This window comes from Stylophora pistillata, chromosome 5 (genome assembly GCF_964205215.1).
Source record: "Stylophora pistillata chromosome 5, jaStyPist1.2, whole genome shotgun sequence".
NCBI lineage: Eukaryota > Metazoa > Cnidaria > Anthozoa > Scleractinia > Pocilloporidae > Stylophora > Stylophora pistillata.
Window position 1 is genome coordinate 19441193 of NC_142523.1, and position 15792 is coordinate 19456984.

The 15792-nt window shown below is 38.4% G+C and overlaps 1 protein-coding gene across 1 annotated transcript; it reads left to right on the forward strand.

Moving 5' to 3' along the window:
• The first annotated feature begins 10586 nt into the window (after positions 1–10586).
• LOC148730693 (homeobox protein Dlx6a-like) lies at positions 10587–13860 on the forward strand. The gene is made up of 2 exons (XM_088762150.1): positions 10587–11436; positions 13185–13860. The coding sequence occupies exons 1-2, from the start codon at positions 11296–11298 to the stop codon at positions 13539–13541; spliced, it is 498 nt and encodes a 165-aa protein (XP_088618276.1). The 5' UTR covers positions 10587–11295; the 3' UTR covers positions 13542–13860.
• The last annotated feature ends 1932 nt before the right edge of the window (positions 13861–15792 follow it).

Below are 15792 nucleotides of genomic sequence, written 5' to 3' on the forward strand. Positions count from 1 at the left end.
ACCAAACTGTCTCTGATTCTCAACATCACAAAAGATCCTGCATGGGCTAAAAACCTTCCTATCTTGAAAAAATTTTATATGAATCGTATAATCACTGCATTTATTACTGATAATTTGTAAGTTGCTCAGAACAATGTACATTTCGTATTTGATTTTATTTGTCAATCAAACTAGATACTGAAATGCTACTGTAAACTCTGCCATGAACATGATATAATGAAAGAACACAACAAATGTAATTGTACTAAATATAAATTACATGTTATACATCTGCAATTGACTTGTGTAACAATTTATGTAGGAATTGTAGCAATAGTAATAATTTCAAGAACAGTAATATTTACTAATCTGGAAAATGCAATTTGGAAAAATATGAAATTAAAAGTATGCAATTCAATAGAGAGAACTAAATTAATTTAACAATACTTGTTCTTTTTTCATATTACACAATTTTAATTAATTCGATAAACGCAATTGTTAATGTTTAGTTAAAATGTATTTTATTCTAAGTCTACAGTATCTCTAATTTCCTTGATAAGTGAGTTTTGCAAATTAACAAGTCCAGCACATAATTTCAAAACAATCCGCTCAGCATAGCATTTAAGGTAAGGTGGTATAAATGTCAAGATCTTGAAATCTTTGAGTCGCGCATTCGCTCTTTCCACATGTATTCTGCATCTTTCTATGGCTTTGGTCATCTTGATTTCACTGGTATTGAATTTCCCATTCTACAAAAAAGGGGGGATGTTCACAGACACACCCGGTGGGACAATATCTGATATTAAAAATCCTTAAGTTATCTGCCAAAATTAGGTCTCCAGCTTTGAAATGTGATAATACTCCAGAATTTGCAACAATAGCTTTATCTGAAGTTAAGCCAGGAAAGAGTTTACTAACATGAGTAATAACGGCATTTGGTGCGACGCCTATCATGAGTGTCTTGAAAGAGTTCATCCCGCGGTATGTTGAATAGGTCAGCTTCTGTTCGCTCATTAGGCCTGGGGCAGCAACCTCAATATCTGCACAGTAAATTACCATTTTACAAAGACCAAGTGGGGAAAAGGACTCAGGCATAGAAGTTCTGTTCTTTTCCCTTGATGGGACAGATCTCAGACAGTCCTCATAGAGTAGTTTGTGGAGTACATGGATGAATATGTAGGGTCTTAGCGTGCGGAATGTTTTTTTTGTTTTTTGTTTTCCTCATTCAATCAATCATTAGGGTGTCTTTTGTGTTGTCGCTGTTTCTCGTCGTTCGTTAGTATTTTTTTCGCTGGTTAGTTAGCTTCTGTTGTGTCTATGTCACGTATCTTCGTTCATTAGTTTCTTTCGTAATATAGGCGCTAATTGCACTTTAAGTTAGCTAGTCGTTTTCGCATATATAAATTAGTTTTTCTCAAGTTCAGAGTTTAGTCTTCCGTAAGTCATACAGTAGTTCGCTTTGAGCAGTCACTCCAGTTTATCTTATTTTCGCCTTTGGGCAGTTTATATTCGTCCAGCAGTTTCGTAGAAATCGTAACAATGTAAGTATTGTCATTTCAAGTTTGTTCAGTTCGTTCAGTGTACTTCTTTCCCGTCTCTTTTACTAGTCAATTGTTGTAATTTCGTATTCATTTATTGTTTTAAGTTTCAACCCACATACCGTCAACATCATTCGCACCGAATAAATCGTCTTTATCATCATGGTGTTGTGAAGTTACGGTTACTGCAGTTACAGAATGTCAACACAATATTGCTGATTGTTGCTGCGCTGCAGTTAAAAAGTTCAGCCAAATGCAAGTTAGTATAGTTTTGTCTTACTTTCATTAGTGTTATAAACACTTGATCTTCCAGCAAAATCTTCTCAACTTTCCAGCCATCATAAAAGTAATTGATATCTTGAGAAAACCTTTTGATATAATTCACAACAATTTAGAATACTTCTTTGTTTGTTAGGCCAGTTTCTATACAAATCAGTTCATCATTCAATGCTTCTACAGAGTAAAGCTGTCTTTGATATTTTTCTCTCGACTTAAAAGCTCGCAATTCCTCTCGTAAGTTTCTAGTTCAATCTGCAGAACAACGTCTTGAGTTGAAGTATCAGCTGATGAACAGGCTGTTTCAGAGCTTTGTTCACTAGCAGAGGTATTGGGCACTTCTACTATCTCTTTTCCCAACATCGACTCTTGATTCTTAGGAGGTGACTTTCCTTTATTAGCTACTTTAGGCTTTCGTGTTTCGGACGTTGGAAAAATTTTGTCTGCATTCTTTTTAGGACCATTGACTTTCAATTTACCACGAAAATGGCAGCTGCAAACACGCGAGGTACATGACAGGACGGAAAACGCGTTTTCTAAGGCTTTGTATGGGACAACGGGAGGTACTTACAGTGCACGCATTTTCGGTCCTGTCATGAACTTGGCTTTCTGTCTTGTCGTCCTCAAAATAATAATTAAAAGGATCGTTTAAATTACTTTATACTGCGATAAAGAACCTTCAGATTATATTTTTCAAAAGCTAGACCATTAAAAGCGATTTAAGGTCAAAAGATCATGGTAATTTTTAATCTTCGACAATCACGCAATGTCAGCAATCAAAGCGTAGAGAGAATCGCAAATAATTCTTACCTTAGAAGTTTTATCCATCGTTGAAACTCCCCAGGGTGTTTAGGAAATCTGTAAAACCTACAGGTTTTCCTTTCTGACTGGTGATATAGTCAGGAGCAAAGCACTGAACCATTTTACTTAGTGAACATTGCGTTACACGACTCAAGACGCCATACTGATAAGTTTGTTTAGAACCTTCCAAAAGTGCCTCCATGGTAACGAGACGTCACGACTTCGGTACTCTATATGTGTCTCTTTCTCTACAATGAATTTCCAGCAGAAAAACGCAAGCACGAGGTAAAAAGTTGCAAGGACATGTATTTTCAAACAAACAAGCTTACTGAGAAAACAAACTTTAATGAAAATACCTCGAGCTTGAAGGCTATAACAACTCACTATATACACGACTTTCATAATGGCTGAAGGCGCGCGGAACTGGTAACGATTTTGTATGGAAAAGAGGCCACAAAGGCCTCTCAGACGTGAACATAGCGCATGTATAGTGGTTTTAGGTCAAGTTTTTCTTTTGTGTGAAGACAGTAAAACTCAATTGGGGTCAATCACCGCTTAGAATACACGTTTAGGAACAGGAAGGAATGCCTACACGCTGCTGCGTTCCAGAATGCGCCAAAAAAGACTATCGCGAAGAGCATAGGTTGAAAGTTTCGTACTTCCAATTTCCTTGAGGAAAAAATAATAGATTAAAGAAGAAATGGATAAAGGCACTCAGGCGAGACGAAGGAAAAGACTTTAAAATGTCCGACTCAACAAAGGTCTCTTCCAGACATTTTAGAAATGGAGATCTAAAAAAGACTCTTGCGAGGAAAATATGTCCAAAACCTGGAGCCATACCTTCGATATTTTCCTGGATTCGCACATCGCCTCGCAAGAGGAAACCAACAACAGAAAGAAACGTTCGCGAACCAGTGGCGTCGATTTCCGCTGCTTCTTGATCGAATTCATCTGCTGAGAGTGCTGTGGAATTTGATTTGGAAGAAAAAGGGGAAGTAAGTATCGGTTTGACTACCAGGGTTGTTGAGAACCAGAATATAATCTTTCCAGAAAAGGAATTTTATCAGTGATTTGACGGAAACCATCGCAAAAAAAATAAAAGAATTGAAGAATTAAAACAGGAATTCAATTACATAAAATTGCGATTAGAAAATGTTCAGCGGCAAATCCCAAACCTTAGAAAGAAACAATTTGTGCTCGAGAACTTGACAGCTAAGCAAAATGCATCAGCTTTTTACACTGGTTTTAAAGTGCTACTATGATGAACTTTTCACATACCTTTCTTTTCCGCTCAATTAACAGTTAACATCCCTAGGAACATTATTGCCAAATTTCAGCTTCGTGCGATGGCGAAAACCCTATTATTTTCGCGATTATAATCTATAATTTTCGCCCGCCATTAATCCGTCATGTTCCTACGACCTGGTTACCAATGCCTGAGGGTAGGTCGCAAGAAACTTCGAGGGAAACCTGGTGGCGTCATTTTCTCAAGTTAAACCCGACACATGGCTAATTTCTTATACGATTCCAGCGAGTTTATGTTTTAGCGAAGTACGTAAATCTTTCAATTCAATATGGTAGGAAGTCGTGTTGTTCAGGGCTGCAGCAACCGCACCAACAAAGCGGCAGGAGTGGCTTTGCATGCGAGTCCAACCGACAGAACGAGAGATCTATGGGTCCGGTTTGTTCGAATGAAAAGGAAGAATTTCTTTCCACAACCACGGGCTCAATTTGTCATTTTGCTCGGTGCACTTCGAGGAAGATTATTTTACTCGAGCTTTCGATCCGACATAGCGTCGGCAACTTAAACCCGGTTCTTTGCCTAGCACATGGAGAAGAAAGGAGCCATCTACAGAATGGCATTCAACGAGACAACTTCGCATGAAGGAGAAGGAGCGGCAAAACGTTAGGTTCTTAAGGGTTCTTCTTATGTTATACATTTTCGCTCTCATGTACAAGATGTTTGATATTTTAGTATCGCCAATTTAAAGCATACACTATATAATTTGGATATATCAACAAAGTTGAAATGGTAAATTGGCCACCGTAACGATTACAAAAGCTGACGTTTCGAGCGTTAGCCCTTCGTCGGAGCGAAGGGCTAGCGCTCGGAACGTCAGGATTGACGAGATACATTTGTATTTTATTGTTGTAAGTAGTGTATACTTTATGAATAAAGGCTGATAGTTTCGAAAGAAACTGTTTGGGGCTGCGTCGGTGGGAGTAACGAGATAATTTGGAGCGAGTACATCAGAAGTGCGTAATAAGATTTCTTTCCTCCGATTTCGATTGCTTGCCATCGCACGCTTGTAGGACGCTGTATTGTGGTAGCAAGGACTAAATTACAAAAAAATAGCTGGTAATCGTTTCCACCTGGAATATATGGTCTATACTACGCACTAAATCGGTAGATTTTAAGGAAAAAATGTACGCAATTCTGGTTTTCCAGAAAATTACGAAAAAAACGCGAGGCCAAAATATTTATTATCGATAAACAGACACGATTTTATGCGCTGATTGTGCGAAATATCACACCTCGGAAAACCTATTATAGATCACTTTTTTTGACCTCTGGCACATATTGGGAAGAGTGAGTTACCTGCGCTAAATTCAGTGACATTACTTATAATTATTTACAGCAACAGCAAATTATGCTTAGTTGCAATTTACAAAGCACACTTACACATCTCATGAATTTCTTTATTCCAATTTGGTTTAGAAATTCAAAAGCTGGGTCAAGAATAGTTTTATCTTTACCAGTTCTGATGTACTCGCACACTCGTTTCGTTTAAAAAGTTTGTCATACCATAATTTTGTTTGACACGGCATTCCCTCAATGTTCCCTCTCCTTCTTTGAACTTAGGATAGGTAACATGAAGTTTTGTTTTGCGCTGGGAATCTTTTTGCTGATCTCTGTTTTAGTTCCAGTTGAAGTGGAGAGCAGCTAGAATTGTCCTGAAAATACAAGCAAATATTGAAACTAATTTAGAATGGAATTAACTAATATCTGTGAACCAAACATTTGTGGCTTTGTGATTTATTTTTCTAATTAAGTAATTTATTTCATTTAAAATACCTGCTTAGAATTCCATGATATGAGAATGCTAACATTTTGGGTGCAAATTGGTTCACAGCAGAGTGGTAACCTTCAAGGCAGTTTGTTTGCTGTAGTGGTGTTTTATTCCCCTCAGCAAGAAGGAGTTGTTAAGTGCCTCGCAGAGTTTGATGTATACATTTGAACCTGATATAAAAAGAACATTGTATTTCAAGCCCTGTGTACACCATAAAAATGATTGACATTGAGTTGTACTCATCTGTGTATCTGACTAATTAATTAATTAGTCAGATACACAAAAGTACTGTGAACTCACTTCTTCAACTGCAGTAAGAGGAAGGCAAAAATGTAAACACATAAGATCATACCTTTTATTCTCTCGATTCGTATTGTGAAAGCTTTTGTATTTCATAACACGGAATACATACCAATCTCCGATGTCTTCCTCCCCAGAAAAACGACTTAGTAAAATCTGCTGTTCCTCCTCTTCCAAGGCAAGCTGCTCAAGATATACTGCAGCTTCTTCTTCGGTCGGAACCGGCTCCACAGAGTCATCGTATCTGCCTATTTCGAGCAACGGCTTTTCAGGAAAGCTCTCTGGTTCACTTTCTTCACTGTAACTGTAATAACTTTCGCTCGAAGACGAAAGGTGAAGGTGAACGAGACATATTTTTACGGAGAAAGGAGCAAGACAATAGCGAATTTACTACATGAGAAGTTAAGAAAATGACGTCACGACAAAAAGACAATAGGCCAAAAGCGCGTAGCTGTAGCTCTATACCGCAGGCTCACTGGAACGTAAATTCACGATGGCGGACGCGAAAAAACAACTTTTCGGGGCTGATTTTTTCCAGTTTGTGGGGTGTAAATCTTCATTTCAATGAAATATTAAGTTACAATCTTCCTAAATGACCTGATATAAATGATTCTTTGTGACAAATACAACATCAAAATTTCGTCTTAGTAGCACTTTAATAACTGCGATGCTTTTTAGGCGGTGTACAACTATCTTGGCGATTCATTTCGACTCTGGTAAACACTGGCATTTTCTCGAGCAAAGTGCCCCAACCGTTGTCGGGAAACTGCACCGAAATACCCTCTTCTCCGCTAACTTCAGTGAAGGTGCTCAATCGTTCTTTTCTGCGACTATAAATCTTGTCTGGATCTGGGTCAACAATAGTTTTATCTTTGTCAGTTCTGATGTACTCGCACACTCGTTTCACGAGCTCCGCTTTTGTCTTTAGACCTTTTCCCAAATCATCGTGTCAAATCAAGTGTCCTTGGCCCCATATTTTTCAACATTCACATCAATGATTTATTCTATTACATTAAGCAGGCAAACTTGAATGCCTATGCCGATGATCAACAGTTGTACTCGTCTGACAAGGACCTCAAAACGCTAAACACACGACTGGAATACGAACTTGGTATTGCTAACAGTTGGTACGAGCGAAATGGCATGATTGTAAATCCAGACAAGCATCAGGCAATGGTGATTGGTGCGGATAGTGAATATGAATTTTCTTTTCCTGTCAAGAATTCAATTGAATTATTGGGCGTAACTATCGACAAGGATCTGAGCTTTAATTGTCACATCTCACAGATGTGTGGTAAGGTTAATAAACAATTTGGTGTTCTTAAGAGATTTAAAAACACTATTACCAGTAATGTAATGCTGCGTTTATATAAAGCTTTTATTCTACCGCACTTTCAATATTGCTCTCTTATTTGGTATTTTTTATGGCAATAGAGATTGACTGTGATGATTTAGAGTCCTTGAACAAACGTATTTTAGGATTTATTTTTAATGATCCACTGTCTAGTTATGATGATCTGTTAAAGAAAGCAAAGATAGCATCCTTACATACTGGAAGACATTACAAAACTCTAATGGTAGTTTTCAAGAGCTTATTTGTTGCTATGTATCCTGGATATCTAAATTAACTTTTTTTTCTTCGTAATTCAAGTTATTCACTGAGAGGAAAGAATATTCCGACTCTACCTATACCAAAAACAACAAAATATGGTCTTGAGTGCATCCGATATCAAGCAGCAAAAACTTGGAATTCACTCCCGGACAGCGGGAGAACAATCACATCATTTAAGGATTTTTAGATAGCCATAAGGAAAATGAACTTTTAGTAGCAATTTTTTTCTTATTATTGTATTGGTAGTAGTTCCATTTATAATTTGAAAGACTTGTGTATTTTTCTTTCTCGAAGATATTAGCTCAACAGAGCTACTCTAAAAATTAGAGTCGAAATAAAGTATATGTATGTATGCATGTATCGTGGCACTTAAGCCACAAACGTAGTTCTGTGTTTTTCAGCACTTCAGGCTTTCGTCCAAGTAGAGAAGCGCCTGGAATATTATCTTCCGTAAGAATAATCGCTTTGAAAGAATCATCGCGTAAGCAACTCGAGGAGGAAAGTGAAAGTTTGAGGCCTTTGTTACCTCGTTTTCATGCTATTCTCACCAGGCCTCGCGCTACGCCCGCCATTATGAAAGTCGTATAAGGCAGGACTGTCTTGAGGTAAATCTGAGCGCTCTGATTCGTTCTTACTTGGTCTGGATTTGCCATACGGACCATTTACACGGACGCGGTCATAAGCCGTATATTTTTGTTCGCGAAAGCCAAAAAATTAAGATTAAAGAGGTTTTCCCGAATGTTATGATAAAGTACATAGTAACATCGCTTGCTTGAGCTGTATTGGGAAATACTGGCGTGGTCGTTTTTATACGGACTATAACTGCCCTTTAATTAATTAATAAGGAGAGACAACTCTAACACAATTATCAACACGGGTTTCGGAACGTTTAATTGTAATAACCGATAACGGCGGCCGGCATAGATCGAGGAGACAAACAAAAGGGGCGAAACGACACAGTTAAAAATTTGTTGCGATATTGTTGATTCCCTGCCTAGTGGCGAAATAGCTGCACGAAGCGATGACCAATACAGTGGAACTTACTGGACAGAAATGCACAAACTACGATGAACAATACGGTTAAATACATGCTACGTTACGTAACGTTACGAAATGACACAAAGAAGCGCACGCGAAATTTTTACTACATTTAGCACTATTACAACAAGAAAAATGAACAGAGGAAAGGAATAAGGCGTTAGCGATCTACACGGACCTCACTGCGCTCTCTCCGTACGCAGTAAAAGCTCTAGTAACGTTGGATTAATGGCTGGTTGAAAACGTTTAAGAGCGGAGCGTCTGACTGAAATCAATAGCGTAGCTCAGTGCTGTAATGTCTGCCAAAATGAGAAACAAGTAATTGAAGTAAAACGGATGGAACGAAACGTTTGAGGCACAAACAATCTGCAATATTCGGTTGTGTGAAAATTGCATTGAGAATGTATAAACACCGACATGTAGTTGTTGTCAGAGGAATGTTTATAATCTGCCTGATTTGCGATCCTAACGTACACATTTCTTCCGTACTTGAGAAAAAAAAATAACTGTAAATAAATGTTGCGCTGAAGTTCACTGATTGTCGGTGGCAAAATTTTCACGCGCTCTCTCTTGATCAGCAAATTAGACTAAACATACCCTTAGCCACCTTCAGGTTTCTTCGCTGTTGTCTCAAAATGAACCATTATAAGTTTTAACCACACAGCAAATTTAAACATAGAAAGAACAACAGGTGTCAAATACTTTATGCCCTTGAGGTGACCGAGAAAACTCGAGGTGGCTAAAAACTGGTTTATCATATGGAATGCTTTACCACTGTTTATGTTTCTTAACGGCATGTTACCTGAATATAATAATCTTATCCGACGGCTCGCTCATTCTCTCTTACGCTTGTCATTTGTCCGTTTCACGGCTACGCTGAACAATTTGTCACGCAGTGAGATCACGACCCTAAAAGAGTTGAAAAACAACTCTGCCTCAAACCTCAAAAGTGATAGCCGATAAAAGGAAAACCGTCAAAGTGGGTTCACCCATGCACCGTCGCATTTACCCGCGACCAGCAAAGATTAGTCTCTCCCCTCTTTCCCTACCTTGTAATACAAAGATATCGAGCCAACAATGTTGCCGCAGAGTAAGTTCGTTTTAGAGAAACACGATTGACGATTTTCGAAATTTTTGATCTCAACTCCACGAGGCGATTCTAAAGGTCAATTGTTGTAGATACCTTTGTAAGGTAGCGGCCATTTTACAAGCAACAGCAAAGATAAGAACAAGGGTCTACTGCGGATGTTATTTCCAACACATGTAGTAAAAATATTGTTAGTGTGATAAAAGTGTTTTTCAGTTATTGACTCCCTTAAACTACTGTGCAGATTTCACTTTTATTTCACTTATCAAAAAACATCGCTGGAGTTATCTAAAGAACAGTTGTTTAGAAATGGCGTAAGAGGAAATGAAAAGTACTTGAAATTACCATGAGACACCGTTGATCTTGGGTTCGAGGAAAAAGGTAACGGTTACAGATCTCTACAAGTAATCGAATTTCGTTCGAAGTAGGGCTGGGTTTGAGTAATCGGGAATCGACTGAGGTTAGCGCGCGGAAGCGCTTTTTAATGTTCCGGCTTGCACGATAAGAGCGGCCTAGTAAAACTTCGGAACGCACACTCTTTTTGTCGGTTTCCGAAAGACACAAACAGGCCGAAAGGTGAGGACAGTGCCTCTAAGACGCAAAAAAAATCGGCCGCCTTTAATCTTGTTACTTGACAGCTACACCTCTATATAAGTAACAACTCCGCAAAGCTGCATTCAAATCACTCAGATCGATACAGAAGACGCATCCTGTGTTTTTGTCTGTTAACGATGGCTTCGCATGTGGATATTTCAATTTGTGTTCCGCTGAACTCTTCGTCCGTGGCTCCTTCATCACGAAAGCCTTCAGCCAGTCTGCCTCCACACAGACCTATGCTTGAACCGGTCTCCACTCAACCACCTTCCTTTTCCATATCCCGGATTTTGGGGTGTGAAGGCAGCTCCTTTCATTCTTCGTCATATTCGCTGCTTCCTGGTAAGTTGCGTTCCTTATATCTTAAATGTTTTAGTCTATTTCTCAACGATTTCGCTTTAAGTTTTGATAAATGCTATTTACGAGAAAAAGAGAGAAAGTTCAGGGATTTTCCTGATTGTATTTCCAGTCATTTAAGTGTCCAAGGAAAATAACGACTTTGGATAATCATTTTCTTCCAATCTTCAATGAAAGAAATACGACTAAATCAGTTTCCTCGGAAAACCAAGAGAATACTATCTCCCGGTAATACGTGGCCTTAAGTGCTCAACTTACACGGAAAGTGTACAACACACAAACGATGAGGTTTGCAGATTAATTCTAGATTCTCGGATTAACCATGTTCTGTAGTTGTACGTTGAATAAAATATCTAAATGATAACCTCCAGGCCTTGCTTCGAGACTTAGGTTTCAGAAGCTTGATGCATATAGTTAATTTCTAAAATGTTTACATATTTAGCCATTAATGAATGAAGTCATTCTTTGATCTTTTGTGTCGTTTCAGCTAATGATAACTCAACTACCGAAAGCGATAGAGGGAGCTTCAAAGAGGACAGCCGGAAAAACCACGAGCACTTGCCGAGCGTTGACACCGACAACCAGAGGACTGACGTGGACAGCGATACAAACCAATGTAGTCCAACCCCCGCGCGGCCAAAGATGACAAGGAAGCAACGAACCACGTTTTCACCTCTGGAAATCTGGGAAATGGAGAGAGTGTTTGCACAGAGACCATATTTGATACAAGAGGACGAAAACGAATTAGTACAAAAACTTGGACTCACTACAAGGAATATACGGGTAAGATTTTTTAACTTATCTTTTTGGTTACCGTGTTAAAGGCTTTTTCTTTATGCAATTCAATCTCTGCCTAAAATTTTCGGAACATTTTATACAAGTATACAGCTGTTTCGAGAGCGGTTGTCAGAAAAAGTGTAAAAGTACGAACGAAAACCACGAAAGGCAGAAAGAGTAGTTTTCAGGTCACAAGTGCTTGATCTTAGGAATACCGGGAAATATCAAAAATTGTCGTTGTAGGGATGAGGCATTGCAGGTTTGATGATTTTAGTTTTTTATTCCACTTATTAAAAATTCATTAAGTACCAAATATCCTTTGGAGACTGTTCTCGAAACAGCTGTATTTCTATAAACATCTTGGCAAAGCTACGAGTCCTTTTTAGTCGTGGATACGCGAAGCGTGTAAGCGACTATTAGAATGGGGCAGAACATGCAAATGTCACTCACTCAGATGTAAACCAATCGATATGTTGACGGCAGATCAATGTTGATAGCGACCCTCTGAAATTATACGGGGACGCCTTTATCACATTTCCAAAGTAATGCTGCGACGTTAAAATTTAATTCGACCTTTCTTCGAAGGAGTTTCGATTTTAGTTAAAATACTCGTCGGAGTTAGCACATGCGTAACCGAATTAAAGCTATTTGAAAGCCTAAAGGTGTAACTGTGAGTGAAGACGCTTAGTACAATCGCTTTTCCGCGATCATCTTTCGCCATCATTTGCATTATTGTGGAATATTCCTCGCCGTTCCCGGGTATGTTTTGTTTTTAACAAAGCGTCCAGGTCACAATCGTTCTTAAATACAGTTTCAAGGCTTCATTCTTCTCACTGCGAGCCGTCAGTATTTATATCGTTATATATCGCTAAAATGAGGAACCGGGAAAGTTTTATAGGGAAAGAGAAGCGTTGTTTTCGTGATTGGTTAATTGTTTACTTTTCTGATGGTTTTACCTCTCTCGTCTGTTTGGTGACTACGCAGACATTAATCTGTGAAAATTATTGTGTGTACACCCCAGAACGTATACGAAGTCGAAGGAACAGTTTAGGTCTAAGTCAACATTTTTGTCAACAAATTGAAAATATACTCATATCGGTTTAAAAGGTGAAGAGTTCGTAACACATACAAAAGCTGTCTTTTCTCTTTTAGTATACGATGGCTTTGAAATTCTATTTTAGAACGATTGTGGCCAGTTTTTTAAAAACAGAATTCAGTGACCACTTTTTTAAAAACAAAATATGCGTAGAAACGGGCAAGGAATATTCCGAAATAGTGCAAATGATCATGAAAGTGATTGCCAAAAAGGCGATTGCGTGACACTCGGTAAGTTATAAGATGACATATGTTGTCATGTATCAGAAGAAATAACAATTTTCAAAATTTCTAGTCTGCATTCTGTACCCAGTCTGCAGTCTGCATTTTGTACCTAGTCTGCATTTCGTAACCGGTTTGCAGTCTGTATTTTGTACTGACCGATAGCTAAAATGTGAACTCTGACTATTCGCTCAAAATCACCCCAGCAGTTCAAAATAATACCAAGAAGTCTCAACTGTATCCGGGAGTCGTCCATTGGAATTTAATTATCTTCAAAACTCATTCAAGCGCAATGTATCCACACTTATTCACAGTTTCCTTTGATTCTGGTTTTGTATATGTTTATTAGGTATTTAACTTATATTAACAAAACCATTAGCCTTCTGTCCAGCCGCATGACACAAGTTACTAGCGACTATTTACCTTCATATTTTCAGTTATGGTTCCAAAATCGTCGAGCCAAGTTACGGAAACAAGCGAAAGTCTCAAATGATGTCCATCGAACTAGCCGGCCAAACCAGTTTGCCCAGTTTCCGCCTCCACCTCCACTGCCATCGTATCATCCTGAAAATGTGTTTTACCCAGCTTTCCACGGCCCATATCTTCCACGGTTTACCTGGCAGGCTGGATTTTCGCCAAGAATGTTGCCCTCATACCCACATGAACATGCGCCCTGCTCATGCTGTAATATGAAGTCAGTGGCCAAACAGGAGAACTACTTGAAATACCCATTTAGTGAGTTTGAAGAATTCTCAGCGGTCTTAGAAAGGTTGCCTAAACCAGATCATCTTTAATTTGCAAACTGTCACGCGATGACCAGCGACCACCAATAGCGAACCAGCACTGCCGCAAAGGAGAATAGCGCGAGAAATCATTATTCAACTAATGTGTCATATTTTGGAAAATTGAAATACAATTCAATGCTGTTACAGTTTTGTTGCACAGACTAGGAATCTGTTGTAAGACCTTCCATTGCTAACCAAATGGATACAGTGTATGTTCATTTTTCTTTTTATTTAAATAATGTTTGTTCCTAGTGAACTAGAATGTTAAGACAAAGAAGCCTTGCTTTACTGCATATTTTCAGTTTTTAAAAAGCAGAAACCAGTTAAATAAAAATGTTTCTCATTAACTGGTTGATGCTAGCGTTGCCACATTTAGTCAATTTATCAAATACTCGATTGATGCATCCCTCTCCCAAATAAATTTTGTTAGCGGAGTTTGAATTACGCTTCACTTCACATCGAGAAAAAAAAACTGAATAGGTCAGAATATTCTTCACTCCATATGAAGGAGTAGAAATGATAAACTCAATTTCTCTTGAATCATCACGCTACAAATAAGTGTAAGCGTCGCACCATTCGTGGCTACCCCCAGAAACTTTGTACTTCTGTCATAGGTTTACACTGCCTTTCCACTACCTAAATGTACGTAAGGTGAAATATCCATCTGGTTGACTGACCTCTCCTCTACATATCGTCAGTCAGAAGTTCTGCATAAACATATCGTGAGCATTCAAATACTTGCGTTACTCCAGCATTCCATAAAAAGCGCAAAACATGATTTATGCGGCAAATTGTAATAAAAATAATTCTAAATTCCCTGGGTCCACAAACCAGACTCGTTTTGCGTAAACAATAATAGCGATATTTACTTAGCCACGAAACAGCTAGGTAAAATATCCACCACTTTCACCGACACTGAGGTTATCAGTTGTTTTAGCATATACCACACAGAACACATAAAACTCGTATCACACCCCTTAGTTACAGATTCTTCTAACAGCCATTTTTGGTGATCGTTGCAATCTGATTGGCTCTCAACAGTGTGAAATATTCAGAAATGGCACAGTTTCTTTTGCATTAAATTGCGCAGATTTCCCAGATAACGAGAAAGCAACACTAAAAAGAAAACTTCCAATCAGATTTCCAAGGCACCTTTAAGTAACCACCACATTTCAGGAGACTAGGTGGTTTAATGATGACCAACAGACGACCACCTAATTCATTCTGGCGACATACATTGATAAATCAGCGTTAGCTCTTGTAGATTTGCGCCCCTGTAGTAGTAGTAGTTGTTTATTCAATGTAGCACCACACTTAGCTACAAGCTACTTTCTAGAAAGCCCACAGAAAAATATTCAAAAAAAAAAAATTACAACCTACTTTAAGAATTATGTACATTAAGTAAAATATTATTACAAAAAGGATATCGCAATAAATATTATTTTTTTCGACTTCCAAAAAGTTTTCGCATTGAATGATAAGGAAGATGTTTCAGGAGCGCAGAAAGTAACAACCCCATTCGACCTGGTTGAAAAACCCTTTTCCCCTCATATCATTAGCCATATAGTCCTGCACAGACATTTCCTCATTAGAGTGTGAACTAAAAGATGACCTTTTCAACCTACTTCACAACAGAATCCTATGGTACTACAAATTAAAGCTGATTGCTGTGCAAATAGTAAATGGATAGGTAACTTTTACGCGATAATTTTAAAATTGTCTCCGGAAAGTTAAAATGTTAAAGCAATTGGAAGCTAAAATCTTGAGCGGTTTGATTTATTCGCGGTTTGAGGAAAGGATTCCCCACCTGTACTAAGTTCAAAAAGAGAAGGATAAGGCATTCTCTCTTGATTCAAAATACTGCTCCCTAAACTAAAACTGACTTCAAGTTCTCTCATTTGTAATCCTAAACTGTAAGGCCTTTTCTGAAATGCGCCCTTGTTTTGCAAAGAGGGTACGTGCGAAGTCTTTAATAAGTAATAGATCTTTTTATCTTCAGGTTAAGTCACGAAAGGTAACTTGGGGAACAACTACAGCAAAGATATCAATGATATCATTACTAGCAACATCAACCCTGACAAAACAAAGCAGTCAGAAGTGAACTTGATACCAAACAAGACACAATCCACATATGAAGTGCGAAAAGCTGGGAGCGGAATTTGAAGAAGGAACTACAATCTGTAGCAGATTTACGTTTGGCTTTTTATCGAGTGTTATCGAAAAAGGAAAGAAGCGACCTCTAGACGAGACCGATATCCCT

Bases quoted from the DNA above. Each gene is read 5' to 3' on its own strand.
- LOC148730693 (XM_088762150.1), top strand. From the start codon at position 11,296: ATGACAAGGAAGCAACGAACCACGTTTTCACCTCTGGAAATCTGGGAA. The intron at 11,437-13,184 runs GTAAGATTTTTT...TCATATTTTCAG, and splicing joins TCACTACAAGGAATATACGG to TTATGGTTCCAAAATCGTCG.